This window comes from Psammomys obesus, unplaced genomic scaffold (genome assembly GCF_907164565.1).
Source record: "Psammomys obesus unplaced genomic scaffold, mPsaObe1.curated_primary_1811, whole genome shotgun sequence".
Classification (NCBI taxonomy): domain Eukaryota; kingdom Metazoa; phylum Chordata; class Mammalia; order Rodentia; family Muridae; genus Psammomys; species Psammomys obesus.
The window spans coordinates 5,175,213-5,195,496 of record NW_026596039.1 but is presented as its reverse complement, the minus strand read 5'-3'; the positions used below and the strand labels follow the sequence as shown (position 1 = coordinate 5,195,496).

General features: G+C 46.0%; 1 protein-coding gene across 1 annotated transcript in view; it reads left to right on the top strand.

The window, feature by feature from the left end:
• Nucleotides 1–20,284, top strand: part of Pou2f3 (POU class 2 homeobox 3) — an 82,861-nt gene that overhangs the window by 29,484 nt on the left and 33,093 nt on the right. Inside the window, exon 3 of the mRNA XM_055622248.1 lies at nt 2,145–2,179. Within this exon, the coding sequence (XP_055478223.1) occupies nt 2,145–2,179 (35 nt within the window). The remainder of the gene's footprint in view (nt 1–2,144; nt 2,180–20,284) is intronic.

Below are 20,284 nucleotides of genomic sequence, written 5' to 3'. Positions count from 1 at the left end.
TGTGTGTGTGTGTGTGTGTGTGTGTGTGTGTGTGTGTGTGTGTGTGTATGAGTATCTTCGTATATGTTTCTGGCATTGGCCAGAAATGGGCATCTGATCCCCTGGAGCTGGAATGATACAAAGCTATGAGCTGCCCAATGTAGGTGCTAGAAATAGAACATGGGTCCTCTGGAAGAGCAAGCAGCAAGTATTTTGAACAGCTGAGCCATGTCTCCATACCTACCCTCAGAGGACAGCTTGCAGAAGCTGGTTTTCTCCTTCAGTTTATCTAGCAAAAACTATGTGTTTAAGCAAACTATGGTATAACCGTATAATGGAATATTATTTAGCAGTTAAAATGAAGTATATAAACAGAAGAGAAGTAGGCATGGTTCTTTTTTAAAAAAAGATTTGTTTATTTATTATTTTTTCAGTATTCTACCTGCATGTGTGCCTGAACACCAGAAGAGGGCACCAGATCTCACTATAGATGGCCATTAGCCACCTGTGGTTGCTGGGAATTGAAGTCAGGACCTTCAAGAAGAACAGCCAGTGCTCTTAACCTCTAGAGCCATTTCTCTAGCCCAGTAGGCATAGTTTTAATAGCATATAAAAAGCACATTTACTTCCTGGAAAAAAGATAAGAGTCTGAACAGATGAGAAACATCCACAAAGAAAAACTCAAATGAAAAGGCCATAAGGTGGGCAGGAGATGGGCTCAGCTGGTAGGCTGATTGGTTAGCACGCACAAAGTTCTAGATTCCAGTTATGCACAGTGTAAATCCAGCACGGTAGTGCATGCCTGTAATCCCAGCACATATGAAGCAGAAGCAGGAGGACCAGGAGTCAGTGTCATCCTCAGCTACATAGCAAGTCTGAGAGCAGTCTAGGTACATGAGACCCTGCCTTAGAAAACAGGGGGAGGTTAAAAATTGCCCCCAAATATTAATTATGGTTATGTCCCTACAGAGCAACGTCCCTGTCGTTTTAGGCTTCTTTGCACCCAGCAGCTTCCTGTTAAGCAGGTATTTACTTTTTCAGTGTAATATTTATCAAGAAATAAAAAGGCTGGGGGCTGAGAAGGCTCAGCGGTTAAGAGCACTGTCTGCTCTTCCAGAGGTCCAGAGTTCAATTCCCAGGAACCACATGGTAGCTCACAACCACCTATAATGTAATCTGATGCCCTCTTCTGGCATGCAGATCTACATGCAAATAGAGCACTCCTACTTTAAAAAAGAAAGAAAGAAAGAAAGAAAGAAAGAAAGAAAGAAAGAAAGAAAAAGAAAAGAAAAGAAAAAGTCTGGGTGTGGCACACAGCTGTAACCCCAGAATTTAGGGAGTGGGGTTAGGAGGATCAGGAATTCAAAGTCATCCTCAGGAAAAAGACCAGCTTGGACTATACTTGACCACCATTTTTTTTTTTTTTTGGTTTTGTTCTTTTGAGAGCCTTGAGTATTAGAATTACAAGAATGTGCCAGCACACCCCAGCCACACTTGACCATCTTAAAATAGCAAACAATGAAAAGAAATGAGATGAGATGAACAAAACAAGAAATACAAGGCCAGGGATTGGAGGGATAGGACAGATACCTACATATCAGACATGACATAGGTATTATAAAGCCTAGAGAGCGGGGCTGGTGGGGAATCTCAGTTGGCTGAGGACTGTCCTTTCAGTGTCTCTGACCAGCCCCCTCTTGCTGATCAGTGAAGGACAGAAAGCCTGAGGGATGCACATAGGCTTTATGCGACAGAACAGTCCTGCCCAGTGGTGCACACATGAAATCCCTGCACTCAGGGAGGTAGACGCAAGTGAATCTCTGTGAGTTAGAGGCCAGCTTGGTCTACAAAGCGAGTCTAGGACAGGCAAGGCTACACAGAGAAACCCTGTCTCAAAAAACCAAAAACCAAACCAAAACAACAACAACAGGCACTGTGGGTCTTCCCATGTGACTTTGGGCAAGTCAGCCTGCCCTCAAGGTGACTTTCCATGGCTGCTCCTTCTTCTAGAGGTGACTTTCCCCTTTGTTTCCAGACAACAAGATGAACAGGAAGATTCTGGCTATAGGGGAAGTATGCTCCTCTCCCAGCATCCTTTTTCCTCTTGCCACCCTCCTCTGATTACACGGGGGACTAATACACATGTATCTGTTATCTCTTTCCAGGAAATGATCGAAATGGCCTGGATTTCAACAGACAGGTAAGGACTTGGTTCAGAAGACATTTTATCCTGTAAATTCTGCGGGTGTCAGAGAAATATAACACTTGTTGGCAATCATTCTCAGTCGTGTAGCTTTCAGGATGAAAGGACCCTGAGTCCATCCTCCTAGCCACCATCACAATTTGGAGCTGGGCTCTGCCTTCTAGAGAGCTCTGATTAGTGGAGCAGCTTGGGGGTGAATCACATGAAGACCATGTAGTGGGCATAGCTACCTGCAGAGCTTCAGCTCTTCCGGTATTGGTTGAGCCTCAGTGGATCTATGATGTGGGCTCTCTGATGATGGAGAGGAGTTTGCGGAGTCCTGGGCTGGAGAAGCAACTCAGGGGTAATGTGCTTGCCTGGAATGCAGGAATCCTTTGTTTCCATCCATGATACCAACATTTCCTAAAAAGGCTGTTCATTCTTCATAGTTAGAAAGGGGATAATTTAGAATCCTTAACCAAAACCTCTCAGGCAGGCAAGTAATCCAGTTTCATTCACCAGGAAGGCTGAGAATTTTACCAACAAATGAAAACCAACTGCTCTCCCTTTGCCCTGGAGACCAGGGGCCATAGGCCTTATTAAAGAGAGATCTGGGTTAGCTATGAAGAAGGACTCCCAGCTTATGCAGTATAATAAATTCTGCAATAACTAGAAAGGAAGGCTATAGAATCAACTTCTTGCTCAATGTCATTAGATGGGAGCCAGATTCTTATCTGAGAGAAAATTCCAGCCAGCCAGACATTGGAGTCCCTCCCCTTCAGGTATAGTCAGTGCTGTAGGAGGCAGGATTACTGAGTTTTAGCCCAGTGTGGGGTGGGGTGCAGTTAGATCCTGTCTCAACTCCTCCTTCCTCAACCCTCAGAAAGAGGAGTGGGGGGGATTCAACCAGGCTAATTTGATGCTAGAAAGACATCCAAGGACTTTATAACTCTGAAAGAGTATTGGGTAGGTTGAGGCCTCAGGACCCTTAGCCTGGGTCAGATTCTCACTACCCTTGGGATTTGGTAAGTAGTCGAGGAGGTGAACTCACACTAAAAGGTGGCCATGCCAGCTGCCAGGCAGTGTGTTTGGTCACCTATGTGACATCGTTTGAGAAGTCCTTGTGCTGGATAGCTCAGGCATCCACACAGAGGTCCTGGCATCTTTTCAGTGTGGCCTTGCCACTGATTGGGCTCTGGTTTCTTAATACTGACAAGAACAGACGGGACATAGTTTTCTTCTTCTGGGAAGGAGTTTGGAGGGAGAGACCTGTATTGAATTCTTTCCTGGGGCTTTGCTCATAGGCGTAGTCACAGCCTCTGGAAGGTTCTTCTTCTCTGCTCCTGTCCCTCCAAGGCCGTTAGATCTCAGCAGGCTCAGACCTTCATCCCCCCCTTAGCTGGATGAAGTGGGGGTATAGGCTTCTACTTGGCAGTCACATCTACTTCCTCTGTACTTCACACAAAGGGAAGGCAGCCCAAAATCACTGACCGCCAATGCTGCAGGCTCAATCTCATATCATTCCTACTGTGGTCCAGGAAATAATTATGTGTTGCTATTCTGACTCTTCGGGTGAGGAAACTGCCTTCCAGGCAGCCCCGCCTTTTTCAGCAGGGACCTGATCGATTAAGCAATTTGACAAAGGTCATGCAATTGGTCAACTGGCTGGGGCAGGATTTGAACCCACACTTCTGATTCTAGAGCTTATTTGCCCCTGGTTCTTTTGTCGAATCCTCCTCTGAATCTCCAGCTAGACACACCATCCTTGGGGAGAGGCCTGGGAGCGGAGATTGAGTATGACCTCATTATGACTAAATGGGAGACAGAGGGAGTGGGGCGAGGACAGGAAGAAAGCATGGCTGTGCTCAGACACAAACAAAGTGTTGTCAGACTCCCCAGACTGAAAGAGCTGCTGCCCTTGGTGCCGCCCCTGTGCAAAGCCCCACGCTAGCTGGTACAATGAAGAGTTTCGGCCTGGGGCTGGATGAACTGCAGTCCTGAAGTTGTATAAGGCAGGGGTGTTTTGCATGAAGCATAGCCACGCTGAGCCAGTGATCTTTAGGAGATAGTTGTATGCAGGGAAAGGACCCAGGAGCAGAGGTGTCTGCCTCTTAGACCCAGAGCAGGTACAATGGGGTTGAAAGGCAGCAGGCAGAGGCCAGATGCCCAGATGGAGGCAAGTCCTGGTCTCCAGTATTGCCTGCCCTTTGCTAGTTGCTTACCTGACACACGTCTCTTCCTTCTGGGCCTCAGTTTCCTCATGAAATGAAGAGGTTTCTCTCACTGCGTTTACCACCCACTACATTCTAATGAGTTGGACTCGGGCTTCCACTTCTTGTTCGTTTGCTTGTTTGTTTGAGACAGATCTCAAGTGACTCAGGCTGTCCGTGAACCTTTGATCTTCCTGCCTCTGACTTCTGGGTGTGCTACCATAGCTGGCATTATTTATTTTCTTGTAAAAGAAATGGGTCGAGAGTCATCCTGTAGGAGGCAAGTGAAAATGGAATGTTCCAGAAAGCCTTTCTAGACTTTTTGATCTTGGGCTATTCAGTGAAAAGAATCCTTTGTGATATTAGAACAAAGATAGGAAGACCCAGCAAGTCATATCTGGGACCCTCTGCTGGTTTCCTGACTATTAGTTGTTCTTATATGTGAGACAGACGGTGTCCCCTGTAAGAAGGGAATCACAGTGTGAGCAGAGACTTCCACAAGCAACGAGGGTGCTGCCTGAGAATCTCTGTAAAGGTGGTCTGGTAGTGGATGGGTAAGGAAATATGGAACTCTGACTGGCAGCAAGGGGCAAGAGAGTCCCAGGCACAGGAGACACTGAGAATGAAGACTTCATGTGGAGAAAAGGCTCAGTTTGGGGGGAACTGGCGAGGACCAAGGGATGAGCTGGAAGAACATGAAGCCGGAGCTGTGGGTTGAGCCACGTTAAGAAGGCTTCTGAGTGCCTGGCCATGAAGCTCAGAGCTTCTCCTACAGAAAGTAGTGGGTCACAGGCATTCCAAACGTAACTAATATTGGTCAAGGACAGGGCGCTGATGGGCCATGGGCTTGAGGAAGGGAAGGAGGATGTATGAAGAATGGACATAGGAAAGGAGAGGTGGAATGGTGGAATGAACACCAGCGGGTAAGTCTGGGATCAGAGCAAAGATGCCGAGTGTATCCTCAGAGCCACTTCAAACCCTGGGTCTGTGCTAAGTGATTGTGTGTCCCTGGGTACGATCGTCTATCTCTGTGTAGCTCGGTCTCATAAGCAAGATGAGAGAATAACGGTATCTGTTATATGGGGTGGTTATCTGTTATATGGGGTGGTTTTGAAGATCAAAGTGAACCCAGGTGTGTGCTCCTTACACAAGCACCTGAACACGTAGACTGTAGCATTTTCGGTGAATATGGTATGTCTTCATTTCACTGGCTATGAAGAGACCTGGATTTGAGAGAGCTCCTCTTGAGGTATGATCAGGAGTGTTGGTTGTGGATCAAAAAGAGAAAGGGATGAATAAAAGCATGAGGCTCTGGCTTGCGGCCCTGACTACCCTCAGAGAACAAGAGGACTGTAGACTACACAGGGAGTCCAGTAGTGATGGTGGCTAGTGTGGTCCTCGGTGAGCGCAAATACCAAGCAATCTCTGTGGAGAATTGAATGGCAGTTAAGGACATGATAGGATTTGTACAGCAGAATCCTCTTTTGAGGAAGGGGATAGTGAAAGGGATGAAAGCATTGGCTTAAAAAGGAGAGTGTGAAGAGACGCTTTGGGGCTGAGGAGGTGAGGAGTGGGGAAAGGGGGCATGGCGATGGCACCCAGGGGAAGCCAGCGGATGGCTTAGATGAGGAGCAGGGCTCTTCTGAGAGGGATGGAGGGTGCCTTGAATATTTGGGGGAGTTTTCTGTTCTATTTTGTTTGAGGCAAAGTCTCATGTAGCTTAGGCTAGCCTTGTACCTACTCTGGTAGCCAAGGCTGACCTTGAACCCTACTGCCTTTATATCTGAAGTTCCAGGATTACAAGTATGTGCCACCATACCCAGACTCCTAGTTCTGTGAGCTATCAGGGGAGTCTAAAGCAAGTTGGAAAGTATCTTCATCCTGTCCTCCAAGCTAAAAACCAGTGACCTGGGGTTCCCTGTCAGTCCCAGCTTGGCAGTATTTGGGGCCCACTGACACCATATATGGCTCACCTCTATCCTGTTGACTCCCACACCATCTCATACAAAGCAATTGCCCTGCTGTGCCCCTACATAGCACTGAATTTGTCTCTGGCGCTAACACACACACAAACATGTAGTATTTAATTAATTGGCTCCAGAGGGCCAATTATTTAACACCCTTTATAAAACCAGCAAGGTTCAGTTTGAGGAAAGGTCTCTGAAGATTCAGAGTGATGGAGCATCCTCTCTGGGGAGGTCCATGGGGCACACCCAGAGTGGCAACTCCAGGCTCTACAGCTGACATGGGAGGAAGAGCCTGTGGGTAGCAGAATAAGCTCCCAGCACAGGGTACCCAGGAACTGCTGATCTTAAAGAGCAAAGGAAGGACCTGGCTGGGTTTGGCTTAGTTCTACAAACCTGTGCTTGGCTGGGTGCTGTGGAGTGGGGAAGGAGAGCAACATGGTCCCTGCCCAAGGGCACTCCCAGTCCAACGTGGGGAAACAGATTGTAACTCCCAGGAGCCGAGCCTGCATATAGTAGCATCCACAGGGGGAATCCCTAAGTTTAAAAGACTGCTCCAAGCATACACAACTCCCAGGGAGAGGTTCAACATGCTAGAAAGAAACACAGAGCCACCTGTTTGAAAGCCCAGGAGGCTGAGAATGGAAAGTGGCAGGTTCTCCATTTCCCTGTTACAGCATTCCAGCACTGTCCCGCGTGGAAGCTGGATTGTCCAAACTGGAGGTTCTAAATAAAAGATACAAGTAGCCGGGTCTGTAATCCAGCTACTCAAGAGACTAAATAGAAAAATGGCCTGTGTAAAGCCTCTCTGGACTATAGAGAGAGTTCAACACTAGTCTGGACAACTTAGTAAGATCTAGTCTCAAAAGGGCTAGGATTGCAGCTCAGCCGTAGAGTGCTAATCTAGTGTGCAGAAGGCTCTGAGTTCAGTTCCCAGCAAGGGGGGGTAGAAGCAGGAGAAGGAGAGCCACTAAAGCACAATTCAACACCTTTATGAAGCAGAGTTGGGTTACAGGATAACAGCACGCAATATCCCGATAGAAATAGGTAGAGGAGCCTGGCAGTGCTATGTTGGAAACAGGGTTTTGATGAATGGCCACAACAAGCTTCCTAAGACATCAGAATTACAGAATCACACACACACACACACACACACACACACACACACACACACACACCACAAAAAGTTTGGTAGAGGAAGAACTAGAAACTTGCTTCTTAGCCAATGGAGCCAGGCTACACACCCACTCACATATCTCTCTAAATCGCTTTCTTACCAGACCCAGCATGACAGGATTCTGAAAAGCCCCTTTAAGATGTTAGAATGCCCAGATGTGGTGGAGCACGCCATTAATCTCAGCACTAGGGAGACAGAGCCGGGTGGATCTCTGAGTTCAAGGCCACCTTGGTCTAAAAAAATCAAGTTCTAGGACAGCCAGGGCTAACAGAGAAACCCTGTCTGGAAAATAAAAATACAAAATTTTAAAATCTTAAAATGAAATTGGTATAAATTAAAAAAAAAAATTTTAGACATGATGGCTCACCTCTGCAATCTCAGCCCCAGAGAGGATCTCTGTGAATTCAAAGTCATCCTGGTCTACATGGTAAATTCCAGACTGGCCAGGGCAGTACACTGAGACCCTGTATTAAAAAAATAAAATAAAATTCTCTAATTTTACTAAAAAGGAGAAAGCTAAGAAGTTACAATTAAGACAGTTTGCTTTCAACAAGCAAATTCTTGGGCACATTCCTCAAAGGATTAATGAGATGGCAATGTGGGCACAAATGAAGATGGAGGTTGTTTCAAAAGCCATGGTTTTCAAAAAATGCTAAGATTTGGTAGAGCTCAAGCAGAACAAAACACAAATGCCCTCACCAACATGGCACCGGGTTTCATGGTGCACACATGTAATCCAAGCACTCAGGAGGCTGGATCTCTGGCTTGAAGCTACCCTGGACAGTGAGCTCAGTCAGCTTACAGAATCTACAGAAGATTCTGTCTCAAAAACAAAATTTTAATTAAAAAGGAAATTGGGCCTCAGAGTGTAGTTCAGTGGCAAAGCATCTGTTAGTCTTGCGTGAAGCCTGGATTGAGTGTGCACCACCAACAAAAAGAAAACTAAAATAGAAACAAAAAGAAAGCAGCGTACCAGCGTAGAGTAGGTGCTGAGTGTGCAAAAGGGCCAGGAAGAGGGCTCCAGTCAGTGGAGCCCACTGAGCAGTCACGAGGACCTGACTGTGGATCGCTGGCATCCATGAAAAAAAATCTGGGCATGGTTGCTCTCATGTGTAATCTAATACACAGGCAGAGCTTTCTGCGCTCGCGCTCACACACACACACACACACACACACACACACACACGTTTAAAAGAGTTGGACATGGTGATATACACCTGTCACCCCAGCACTTAGGAGGTGAGGCAGGAGGATCACAAGTTAGAGTCATTCTCAGGTATAAATGGAGTTTAAAGTCAGCCTTGCCTTCATAAAACTCTGTCAGAAAGAGTAGGGAAGGAAGGGAAAAGGGGCGAAGGAGAGTCTGTGCTTGCACGCCAGACGGAACTGGGGTACAAACTTTATGATTGAAGACTAGCTGTTTGCCAACACACATGTCCAGTGGGGGCATTTGAAGATAGTGCGAGAGCTGTTGGTAACACGAACAAATGTTTCTTGTTTGGCTCCGTGTCCTGCGGCACCATGAAACCAGAACGAGGACTCTGCCCAGTAAAGTTGAGTGGCGCCTCCAATCGTTAAGACAGCCAGAAAAATCACCCCTTGGACTTCAGCAAGCGAACCAATCACAGTCTGCCAAGGGTATGCCACGTCTGTTGCGCCAAGAGGCAGAGCCAGATGGACCTCTGGCTGTTGTCCTTCTACATAGGGGTATGGGAAGTGAGGCATGGGGGTTCCCCCTCTGGCTCTGGAAACAGGCTCCCCAGAAATAAAGCACAGCCTCTGTTTCCTAGATCTGTTTGCCATCCAGCCTGGTAAGACCGGAGGACCTTGGAGCTGCTTCTGCTCCTTCTTGCCGCTCACTGCTCCGCTTTCCGCAAAGCTTAGCCCTCTTAGTACCGAGACCGTTGCCAAGGCCACAAACAGGGAACAGATGATACCCAGTCTCAGGCCAAAGTGCCAATCAGGGCTGGCAAAGGGGCAAACCCTCATCTCTCCAAAAGTGCTCACGTTTATAGGCGCTTTCTCATTCCAGCCAGGAGACAGTGCTGGGCCTCAAAGGCAGGAAGATTAGAAGTTCAAGTGTACCCTCAGCAAAATATCAAATTGATGGTTAGCCTGGGCTGAATGAGAGCTCAAATCCTCTGTCGAGAAAAAAAAAAAAAAAAAAAAAAAAAAGTCATTGAATGGAGAGTATGTAAGCCAGGGCCACCTCCGCAGAGAGTAAGCTGGCTTGACTGGGTGACTGACTGGGCACGGGTGGAGCAGAGCTTTCAAGCAGAAGATAACTGACAAGATTACATGACTCTAGTGATTTCTCCGCCATAGCCTTCGTGTGCATGATAATATAACATTTATTGGTATTTGACTACATTCCAGGCACTGAGTAAGAAGTGTTTGGCAAACATCATTGTTTGAAAAATATGGATAGCAAACTATACATATATAGGTAGTGGGCATCATGCCCAGTCTAGAGGTGAAGAAACTGAGGCGGTGAGGGCTTTTCTTCCCGTGCCACACTGTCCACAAATCCAGGCTGAAAGCTGGCCCAGTGAGTCTTCCGCTCCACGGTCCTGTCACCTGACGCTCTGGTTTGATGGAGAGGCACAGCCAGGTTGACCTGTTGGCTCACTCCGATAGACCTTAGTTTTCTCACCCAGAGTTGGGCGCAGACCCCTTGTGCACTCTTCGCAATGCTTTGAGAATGAATGCAGGCCTGTACGGTACTCAAGCATCTCTGGCATACAGGACTCACCAATAGTCTTCAGCCTCCAATCCTTTCTGATGAACAGAAAACCAGCATCCCTCCTTTTGTGTTGGCTTCTTGGCCAGACTTACACCAGGTAGGTCAAGCTACAGACGTTTCTAGAAAGTTCATACCCTGTCCCTTGTTGGAATCTGTCATCTTTTGGCCTAAGCCTCCTTAAGCTTGGACAGGGAAGCAACAATAAACACGTGTGCTTTTTGCAGAGCTGAATGTCCCCCTTTGCCAGGCATACTTGATGCTTTGGCCTAAGGCTGCTAACAGCTGTTTCTTATTTACAGCCTGGGCAGTGCCCTTGGCATCAAGCAAAGCAAGCCTTCCTTTTAGAAAGGAGGGTAGGGTAGTGAGTGGCAGGCAAGAACCCCAGTCTCTGCTTTCTCTGGATGGTCACAGGAACCACCTGCATGTCTTTCTGCAGTAAGGAGGCTGGGTCTAGCTGCTCAGGCCCCAGTACTGCCCATTAACTTGTGGGTACATTCTGGAGCATTCTCTGGCCCCAGGCTATTGGGTGGACAACATTAAGGATGGAGGTGGGAGAGTGTCGAGGCCCTTTTCTGTATTTTCTAGGCATCAAAAGTATGTGTGTGTGTGTGTGTGTGTGTGTGTGTGTGTGTGTGTGCTGGGGAGCTCTTCTGGGAATTGTGCAAGAGTGGCCTTTTGTATACATAGATGTTGCTGGTGAGGCTAAAAGTGGGGCTAGCCATCTCCCTTCCTTTACAGAGTCTTTTTAGAGCAGAGGTCTTGAAAGAGGAGACGGATTTGGTTTCTGGCGGTCAAGGGATGGCTATACACTGCACGAACAGTGACTCATTAAACCTCGCACTGCACCAGGGCTCTTGCCTCATGCACAAAGCTCTAGGCCCCATCAGCCCAAACAAGCAAACAAACCTAGAACAACCCAGAGAGGTAGATTTTTTTTTCATACTGATTCCCATTTTAAGACGTGGGAAAGTGAGTCTAGAAGAGGTCAAGGGACTTGCCTAGAGCCTGGGTTTCCAGCCTAGGTGGATGCGCACTGGGTACTTTCCATAGGTCCTGCCTTGTCTGAGATTGCCTCATCCTGACGACAGCCAGTGAGGCAAGCACTGTTATTCCCATTGTAGGGCTAGGGAAACTCCAGCCCAAAAAGCGTCCTAACTTCCCTGTGGAAGACCTTGGGTATCAGACAGGTCTGTCTGACTTCTCACCATGCCAGGCTGGTTTGAGAAAGAGAAGCAGGGAGAGCAAGAGAAAGGAGGCTCCAGATACTCCAGATACCTGATCGAATCTCACCTAGAGCCCCTCACTTGATGGCCAGTACTTTTCCATGCATACAGAGCCTTCTCCTACCAACTCCTGCAAACCTCTCTTGCCTGGGGCTTACCAGTGGGGAAAGCAGAGATTGTATCTTAAGCTCATGGAGGGTTGCCAGGTGAAGGGCGGGGTGCAAAAAACGTTCCCACCCAGAGAGGGTTCCCCTGGCTCTGGGAGCTACCGCCTCCCTCGGCTGTGCGTGAGAAGGGTACAGGGAGGAGAGCCATGTTTGCATGTCGTGCCCACAGGCCAGGGGCAGGGCCTGGCTTTCTCTCTGCCCTGAGGCAGAGGGCTTCCTGGGTGTGCGGGCTTCCCTAGTATCTCTCAGAAAAATTCTCTAGGAATTACGGCTTCAGCTGAAAGTGTCCCTGTTTCCACCTTCTCCTGGAATGCCTGTGATGTGGGTGGCTTTGCAGACCATCTTATGGACTCAAATGTGTTTGCTCAGTTTATCCTAAGACCAGATCACCTCACATCGTGTGTCCCTCGACTTGGTGATTTACAGAGGACAGACCATGCAAAAGCCATGTATGGTGGCTCATGCCTGTAAACTCAGCACTGGAGACTATGGCAAGAGGATTGTTGAGAGGCCAGCCTAGGCCATGGAGTAAAAACAAGTGGCCAGGTGCATTGGCAAACACCTTGATGCCAGCACTCAACAGACAGAGCAGTTCAAGGCTAGGGTTGCATAGTAAGAGACACCACCTCAAAACAAAAAAAATGTTGAAGATGTAGCTCAGCAAACAGAGCCTGATGCTGTGTGCTTGCATTCCCAGCACTAGGGATCAGAAGTTCAAGGCCAGCCTCAGCTATATAAAAAAATTTGGACACCAGCCAGGGATATAGGCCCTGTCTCAAACAAATAAAAACAGAGAAAGGCAGAGACAGACAGGGAGAGAGAGAATATAAAACATTGTTGTTCTCTTTGATAGATAAGGAAACCGAGGAATAGAATTCTAAAGTGACTTGCAATTAAGTGGCAGAGTAGGACTTAACCTAATCACCTTCAGCACCTTTAGTGCTGACTGGGCCATAGGCACTGTGGCCCCTTATCTCCAATTCAAGGTTGTTCTTGAATTGCCAATTGCTCTTGCCCTCACCATGCCAGGAGCCCTCTAGGCTTCTGCTGCTGGTGTCTGGGTTGAGTATGGAGACGTGACCTCTTTTCTCTCTCATGGCACACCCCTCCCCAAACCTCTTGGCTCCTATTCCCTGATGATCCTACTCATATCTTGTTTTTATATGTTGCCCTTGCCCTGCCCTGGCATCTTCTGTCTACTCCATGGTTACATGGACTACCACAGTGAGCTCTGGTCCAGCCCTGCAGAGGACAGTATGGTAGCTATAGGTCTAGCTGCATTCTAATAAGCTCTGTTTTCAGGAGCTGTGCAACCAGGCCATTGATGAGTTGGTTGATGCGGTCAGAAGCCTCAGTTTCCCCTCTATAAAATGGAAGGGAATAGTAACATTAAACATGATGAAATGACCACAAGTATAAATGTCTGGAGAAAATAAATGCTCTTCTGTGGGCCTTATTGCTAGAGTTTCAAATTCTGCAGCAATGCTGGTTTCAGCTGCACCACCTCACAACAGCCTGCCTCCAATTAGCCCCTTCTCCTCAAGCTTGCCGGTGGGCAGGCTCTGGAACCCAGCTGACAGTTCTGCTCTGGTCTTCCCATCTGCTGGTCTTCCTCTCAGTCTCCTTTACCGATGTTCTTGTGCACAGCCCAATCTGCTGAAGAGAAAGATATGGCAGTCTTTTTTTTTTTAATTTAAAAAATATATATTTACTTATTTATTATGTAGACAATGTTCTTTCCGCATGCCAGAAGAGATCACCAGATCTCATTATAGATGGTTGGGAGCTGGGAATGTGATTGCTGGGAATTGAATGCAGGACCTCTGGAAGAGCAGCCAGTGCTCTTAACTTCTGAGCCATCTCTCCAGCCCAGATACATTCAGTCTTGATAAAATGTATCCAGTCTTGATACATTCAGGCATGCCTCTCTGCACCTAAGAGAGTGGATTTTGAAATACTTACAAAAATAATTTTGGTAGGTGGCATCTTATTGTTTTCATCACCAAGAGAGCTTGCATTTAAAGAAATACTAGCAAGGGGTCCGAGTCTGTAAGCCCAGTACTTGGGAGCAAAAAGGCAGGAAGTTCAAGGGCATTCTCGGCTATATACAGGTTTGAGGCCAACCTGGGCTACGAGAGACCCTGGCTTTAAAAGACTAAAAAAAGCTAGGCTGTGTGGCACACACCTTTAATCCCAACACTCAGGGAGGCAGAGGTAGGCAGATCTCTGTGAGCTTGAGACCAGTCTGATCTACAAAGTGAGTCCAACACAGAGAAACCCTGTCTCGAAAAACTAAAAGCATATAAACAAACACACACATGCTACACAGAGAAACCTTGTCTTGAAAGACCACACAAAAAAACAAACCTTCAGAAAGTTGTCTTCTGACTTCTACATGTGAACCTGTGGCACATGAGCACCCACACGTGTACACACATACATATATGCTCACCCCTTAGCACACACACACACACACACACACTTGTACACATGCAGTTTAAATGCTGGGTTGATTCTTTTCAGAAAACAATGTCTCTTTTTTTTTTGGAGGTGGAGGAGATACCAGCCAGTTGGGTTTGCTGAATGTAAGCTGCATATTAATCTCACTTTTCCTTGCTTATAAATGTGTGTGTGTGTGTGTGTGTGTGCATGTGTGTGTGTGCATGTGTGTGTATGTGTCTGTACACATGGATGCACTAAAGGAGTACATTGTATCTACTACTCCCATCTTATTCTTTTGAGACGAACTGGTTCCCTTAGTGAACCTGGACCTAAGCTGGTGATCTGAATCCTCCTGTCTGTAACCCCTCCTATCACCACCACAGAACTGGGATTACAGCTGCATGTGATCATGCCTGCTTTTAAAATGTGTGGGGACTCCTCATGCTTGGACAATAACCGCTCTTACCCACAAAGTCATTTCCTTTGCCCCTGTTACTATTTTTATGTTAAAGTAACTTTTATTTACCTGATTTAACTGTCACCTGGGAGCCTTACTCTCTCCATCTGCTAAACTAGGCCTAGCCCTGGAAGCTTTTAGCCTCCGTACACACTAATCTAGACCTAGAATGTCGTCAGCCTCTGAGACTTACTTCTGAATAAGCTCACCCTCTCTAGCTCTTTCTGAACTCAGGGTGACTGGTTCAGCTCAGCTGTTCTGGCTCACACTCCTCTCCAAGCTGACTGATTTAATCTGGCTTCTCTCAGTTTCTCATTGAATTGCTCTGCTTGGCCTCAAACTAACTCTAGCAATTTGTTCTAATCTTCTGGCTCCTTCTCATTCTCTGGCTTGTTCTGTCTTCACCTGTGCCTAGCTTGTTCTCACTTCAACCTCTTTCTGTAAAACTCTCCCTGTTAAAACTGTCTCTGAATTCCACAAACTGAACTGCCACAAACTCAACTCCACTACTCCACTGTACCACTTCTCAAATCACTGACTCAACCAAATTGGCAGAATAGCAACTGACCAGAACTCAAGAGATCTTCATGCCTTTGTCTCCTGAGTACTGGGAATAAAGGCATGTACTACCACTCTTAGACCTAAGCTTTTCTTTACCTGAAACTTGCTCTGTATCAGCCTAGCCATGAACTAGGAGATCTGCTTGTCTCTGACTCCTGGGATTAAAGTCTGTCTGTATTCCAGCCAGATCGCACAGTCCTAGGTCTTTGGATGTGCTCTCTTGCCAGAGCAGCCATGTTCTAAATTAAAAATTCTCTACATTTTTGTTTGTTTGTTTTTGAGATTACCTCAAGTAGCCCAGGTTACCTTCAGCTTTGCTATGTAACCAAAATTGGTCTTGAACTCCTCATCTTCTGACTCTACCTCAAAAGTGTCACTACGCCAAACTCCTAATCAGAAGTTTGAAAATCTGGGCCAATAGATAGACTCAGTAGGTAAGGGCACTTGCTATCAAGCCTTACAGCATAAGTTCAGTCCTTGAGAACCACATGGTGGAAAGAGAATCAGCTTTTGCAAATTGTTCTCTGGCCTCCAGAGAACTCATGGCATATGAGTTACACATTAATCTCACTTCTCCTTACTGTGTGTTTGTGTAAGTGTGTGAATATGTGTATATGAGCTACATGCAGACACATGAAAGCAGGCTTCCTAACGGATGGGCAGTGGGACGAACATGCCCATCTACTACAGTGTCCATCCTGGGTTCTGTGATACGGCTGGCTGCCTTCTCCTTGTGTAGCTATCTGTTGTCAAAGTCTTTTCTCCTTCAGATCCACAAACTTGCTCCTTTTCCCAGGAGGACAAGCTTGTTGGATTTATGCAAACAGACACCCTAGGCAGCTCTGGTAAATATTTCCCAACTCCAGCACTTGCTTGGAGCTGTTTGCGGAGGCATCCCAGCTCCTGGCCAACTGGGTGCTGAGTGCTGGGGCCTGCTTGGGACCCAGGGTGTGGATAGGACTCTGCAAGCACTGTGCGAGCTTGGTCATTCAGGCAACTATCCCAGATCAAAACAGAGTCCTCTATAAAGGCCCCTTAAGAAGACCTGGATTTATGGTCTCCTGCTGTTCTGGCCATTTTAATGTATATAACATGATGGGGATGGGGTCATCCTTGACATCTGGTACTGTGGCCACTTGACTTTTTATAACCTATGGACACAAATTTGGATTGAAACCCCAAATCCAGGGTACAGAGTCACCCAGATTCTTAGGGCTAAAGTGGCAATGAGGCTGACACCTCTGTCCTCAGAAGAGAGCCAGAGGGCTACCTCTCCCGGCATGGGGGCTTTATTCTTCCTGCCTTTCATCCTGGGCCTTGTATTCCCACGTTTGGTATTCCCAGTCTGCTCTTTACAGTGAAAGCCAAGCAGGAGAAAACTAAGTGAACTTTTGTGAAACTGGACACATTCCATTCTTATAAGTCAAGATCTTGCTTGTTCTGGTGCTAAAATATTTATCAATGAAATATTCTATAATGAAACAGTCATGAAAGCAGGTGGCATTGCTTTAACATCTTTTCGTGTGTGTGTGCGCGCGTGTATGCAAGGGCTGATGCATCCATGTGTTTATATGGGAAGAGGTCAGAGGTCAGCTTTGGGTCTTATTCCTCATGCATTGTCCACTTTATTTTTTTGAGTCAGGGTCTCTGGTTTGAAGCTCACCAAAGCTTGGCTGGCTGGCCTTTGAACCCTGGGATCGGTCTACCTCTGCCTCCCCAGCACTGGGATTACAAGCAGATGCCAAGCATTTTTTACGTGGGTTCTGAGGCTTAAACTCAGGTCTCCAAGCTTGCACCACAAGCACTTTCCAGACTACCTTCCCCTCAAATTAACATCATCGTTTGGCAAAACAACCCTACCCAAATTCTGCAAGAGGAAACAATATTGCCAATCACAAACCTTAAAAGCGTGGGTCCAGGAGGACTCCAAGTCTAGCTAGCCCACATGTGGGACAAACCCTACACCAGCTGTGTCTCTGCCACAGCTCTGTGGGCATGTCCATCTCACTGCATAAAAGGCAGCTGACATCAGTGCTGTCGGGGACTGGGCCCCTTTCTTTCTTTCTTTCTTTCTTTCTTTCTTTCTTTCTTTCTTTCTTTCTTTCTTTCTTTCTTTCTTTCTTTCTTTCTCTCTCTCTTTGTTTTTGTTTTGTTTTTCGAGACAGAGTTTCTCTGTGTAGCCCTGGCTGTCGAGGAACTCATTCTGTTAGACCAGACTGGCCTTGAGCTGAGTGGCTCCCTTTCATAGGACAGCTCTTTAGTATTTGAGAGGAGTCAACACCCCACAACCTTCCTACGCAAACACCCTGAATTTGGTAACCAATTCCACATGTCCTGTTTCCTGCTGCTTTTCCTGGAGCTATGTGGTATCCTTTCCCCTAGAGAAAACAGTTCTCTCTCTTCAGTCCCCAGCCTAATTCTGGCAGTCATTCCCATGACTGTGTACCATGTATACATCCAGAAGACTTTTTCTCTTAATACAGTTGAAAAGAAAATGTGTCCTTTTTAAACTCCATTTAAAAAAGATTTATGTGTATGAATGATATGGCATATGTTCTTTTGAAGCTTTATTTTTAAATTTAAAAATATAACTAATAGATTGTTTCTTAGTAATTCATAGTTGGATCTTGACTTTTGTTAATGACTATGTAATATTCTAATTGTTTTAATATAATTAATTGTTTAATATAATTTTACCTGTTTCCCCTATTGAAGACTGCTAAGTTGACTTCAAAAATGTTTATTTGCATTTATTTTTTTTTTTTAACTAGGCAGTGTTGAAGTTTGAATTCTCTGGCCTCCTTTACATTTAGCTGTCTTCTGCTGGGCGTGGTGGTTTGCTCCTTCAATCCCAGCACTTGCAGGCAGAGGCAGGGGGGTCTCAGTGAGTTCAAGGCCAGAGGTTTCTGTTACACAGAGAAATCTTGTTTTGAAAAACAAACAAACAAAACCCATCTAGCTGTCTTCATGTACAAGTGCTTTAGTTTGCCACTTGCCTTAAGGCCCATCATCCACAGAGTATAAAACACTGTGTTCAGAGGAGGCCCAACTAGACCAGAACACCCTCAATCCAGTAACCCACTTCATACCTTTTTACTGAGCAAGTAGGGTTTTGTTTTGTTTTTTTTTTTTCCATGCTCTGATTTCCATTCATACCAATAAAGCACCATCAGGATCTTTTCTTTTTGAACCACTCGGAATCCCTTGATTCAGGGATTGCTTCTGCTATCCTAGCATCTCATAAATATTATTTATTTATTTGTTCATTCATTTATTCATTCATTTTTGAGACAGGGTCTCACTGTGTAGCTCTGGCTGGCCTAGAACTTCATAGACCAGACCAGCCTCAAACTCACAGGCATCACCTGCCTTAGCACCTCCTCAGCGTTGAGATTAAGGTATGAATCACCCCACTCAGCATCCCCTGTATTAATGAAGTCATATCATTGATGCGATATGCTATTACAGTCACTTATTGCCTCTCAGGGATCTTATTTAGCTATGAACTATCGTCTTGATACTTACATTTGATTTCCATAATCTAAGTAAAGGGTTTCAACATTTGCTTCTGTGTGGCATCTAGTTACTTTCTTCCCATCCTAAGTATGTTCAACCTTTTAAAATTTCATCATCTTGTTGTCTTTGTGCAAAATACTATTGGGTCCTGCTCCTCATAGAGCTTTGGTCTACCGGTGCTTCATCCTCATCCGAAAAACTACAAACATTCGTTGAGTGGCGCTGGATACCATTTTGGGTGGCAGTGATCCATTGATCTTTGTTTTTAGTTTTGAGACAGGATCTCACTGTGTCACCCTGGCTGGCCCAGAACTCATTATGTAGATCAGGGTGGCTTCAAACTTACAGCAATGCCCCTGATTCGATTTCCAAGTCCTGGGATTACAGGCATATGCCACCACACCGAGTTTAGTGACCCATTGTTAATCAGTGTTGACAAGTCTGTCTTGACCTCCAATATCTATCTGATCCCTCAGGAGAAGCCCCTACATGTAAAGACTGTGATTTGGCACTGTAATCTCATAAACGTGGATTCAAATTGTTGGAAGTATTTAGCGCCTGGAGGTGTAGCTTAGCGGTGGAGCACTTGCCTAACATGCGTGAAGCCCAGGGTTAAATCCCTAAAGCAGCACTCGAGCGCGCGCACACACGCGCGCACACACACACACACACACACACACACACATACACAAAGTACTTAGACGTGCATCACACATTTCACACCTATTCGATGAGTCACTTATAGTCAGGATGTGTAGCCATTTCGCAAAACCACTGTCTTCATGTACATAGTTTGGTGATAACAAGAAGGCTAGCCCTTCCTGGAATAGGTTTTATAGACACATAGCTCTAACCCTTGAGAGAAATGTCCAGATTATCTCCCTTCTTAGATAAGAAGACTAAGGTGCAAGTTGGGTATCTTGTTGGGTGTGGTAGCCCACATCTGCTATCTTAGAGCTTGAGAGACAGAGACAGGAGGATCATCATAGATTCAAGGCCAGAAAGGAAGGAAGTTGAGAATTCCTATCTGAAATGCAAAATGTTTCAAAATCTAAGACCTTTTTGAGTGTCATAATGGCAGCTGTAAGTGGAAGCCTCCACACTTGGCCTTGTATGCTTGGTCATAGACACAGCACAGGTAGACTAAAAATATATCAGATTGTCTTCAGTCTGTGTGTATGGGTGCATATGAAACAAATAAATATTATAGTAAAACTTGGGTCCCATTCCTGAGAACATCTCATTATTTATATGCAAATATTCAAAATCTGAAAAGACATTTTTAATCTAGTCCTAAACATTTTGGATAAAGGGCAACTCCCCGAGCCTACATCCCCTGAAGAGGGTCTGTGGGCTCATGTTCACTCAGCCTTTTGATAAGTAGTGTTGGGCGGCTGCTCCCCAGCCTTGGAGAATTTTTTGTTGTCGCTTTGAGAGAGGGTTTCTCTGTGTTACAATCCTAGCTGTCTTAGAACTGTCTTAGAACTTAGACATGGCTGGTCTCCTCCCAGAGATCTGTCTGCTTCCAGAGTGCTGGGATTAAAGGCATTTGCCACCATGCCTGGCCAGCCTTGGAGAATTTAACTTAAAATGTCACTGGTGGGCTGAGATAATAGAAAGAAAGAAAGAAAGAAAGAAAGAAAGAAAGAAAGAAAGAAAGAAA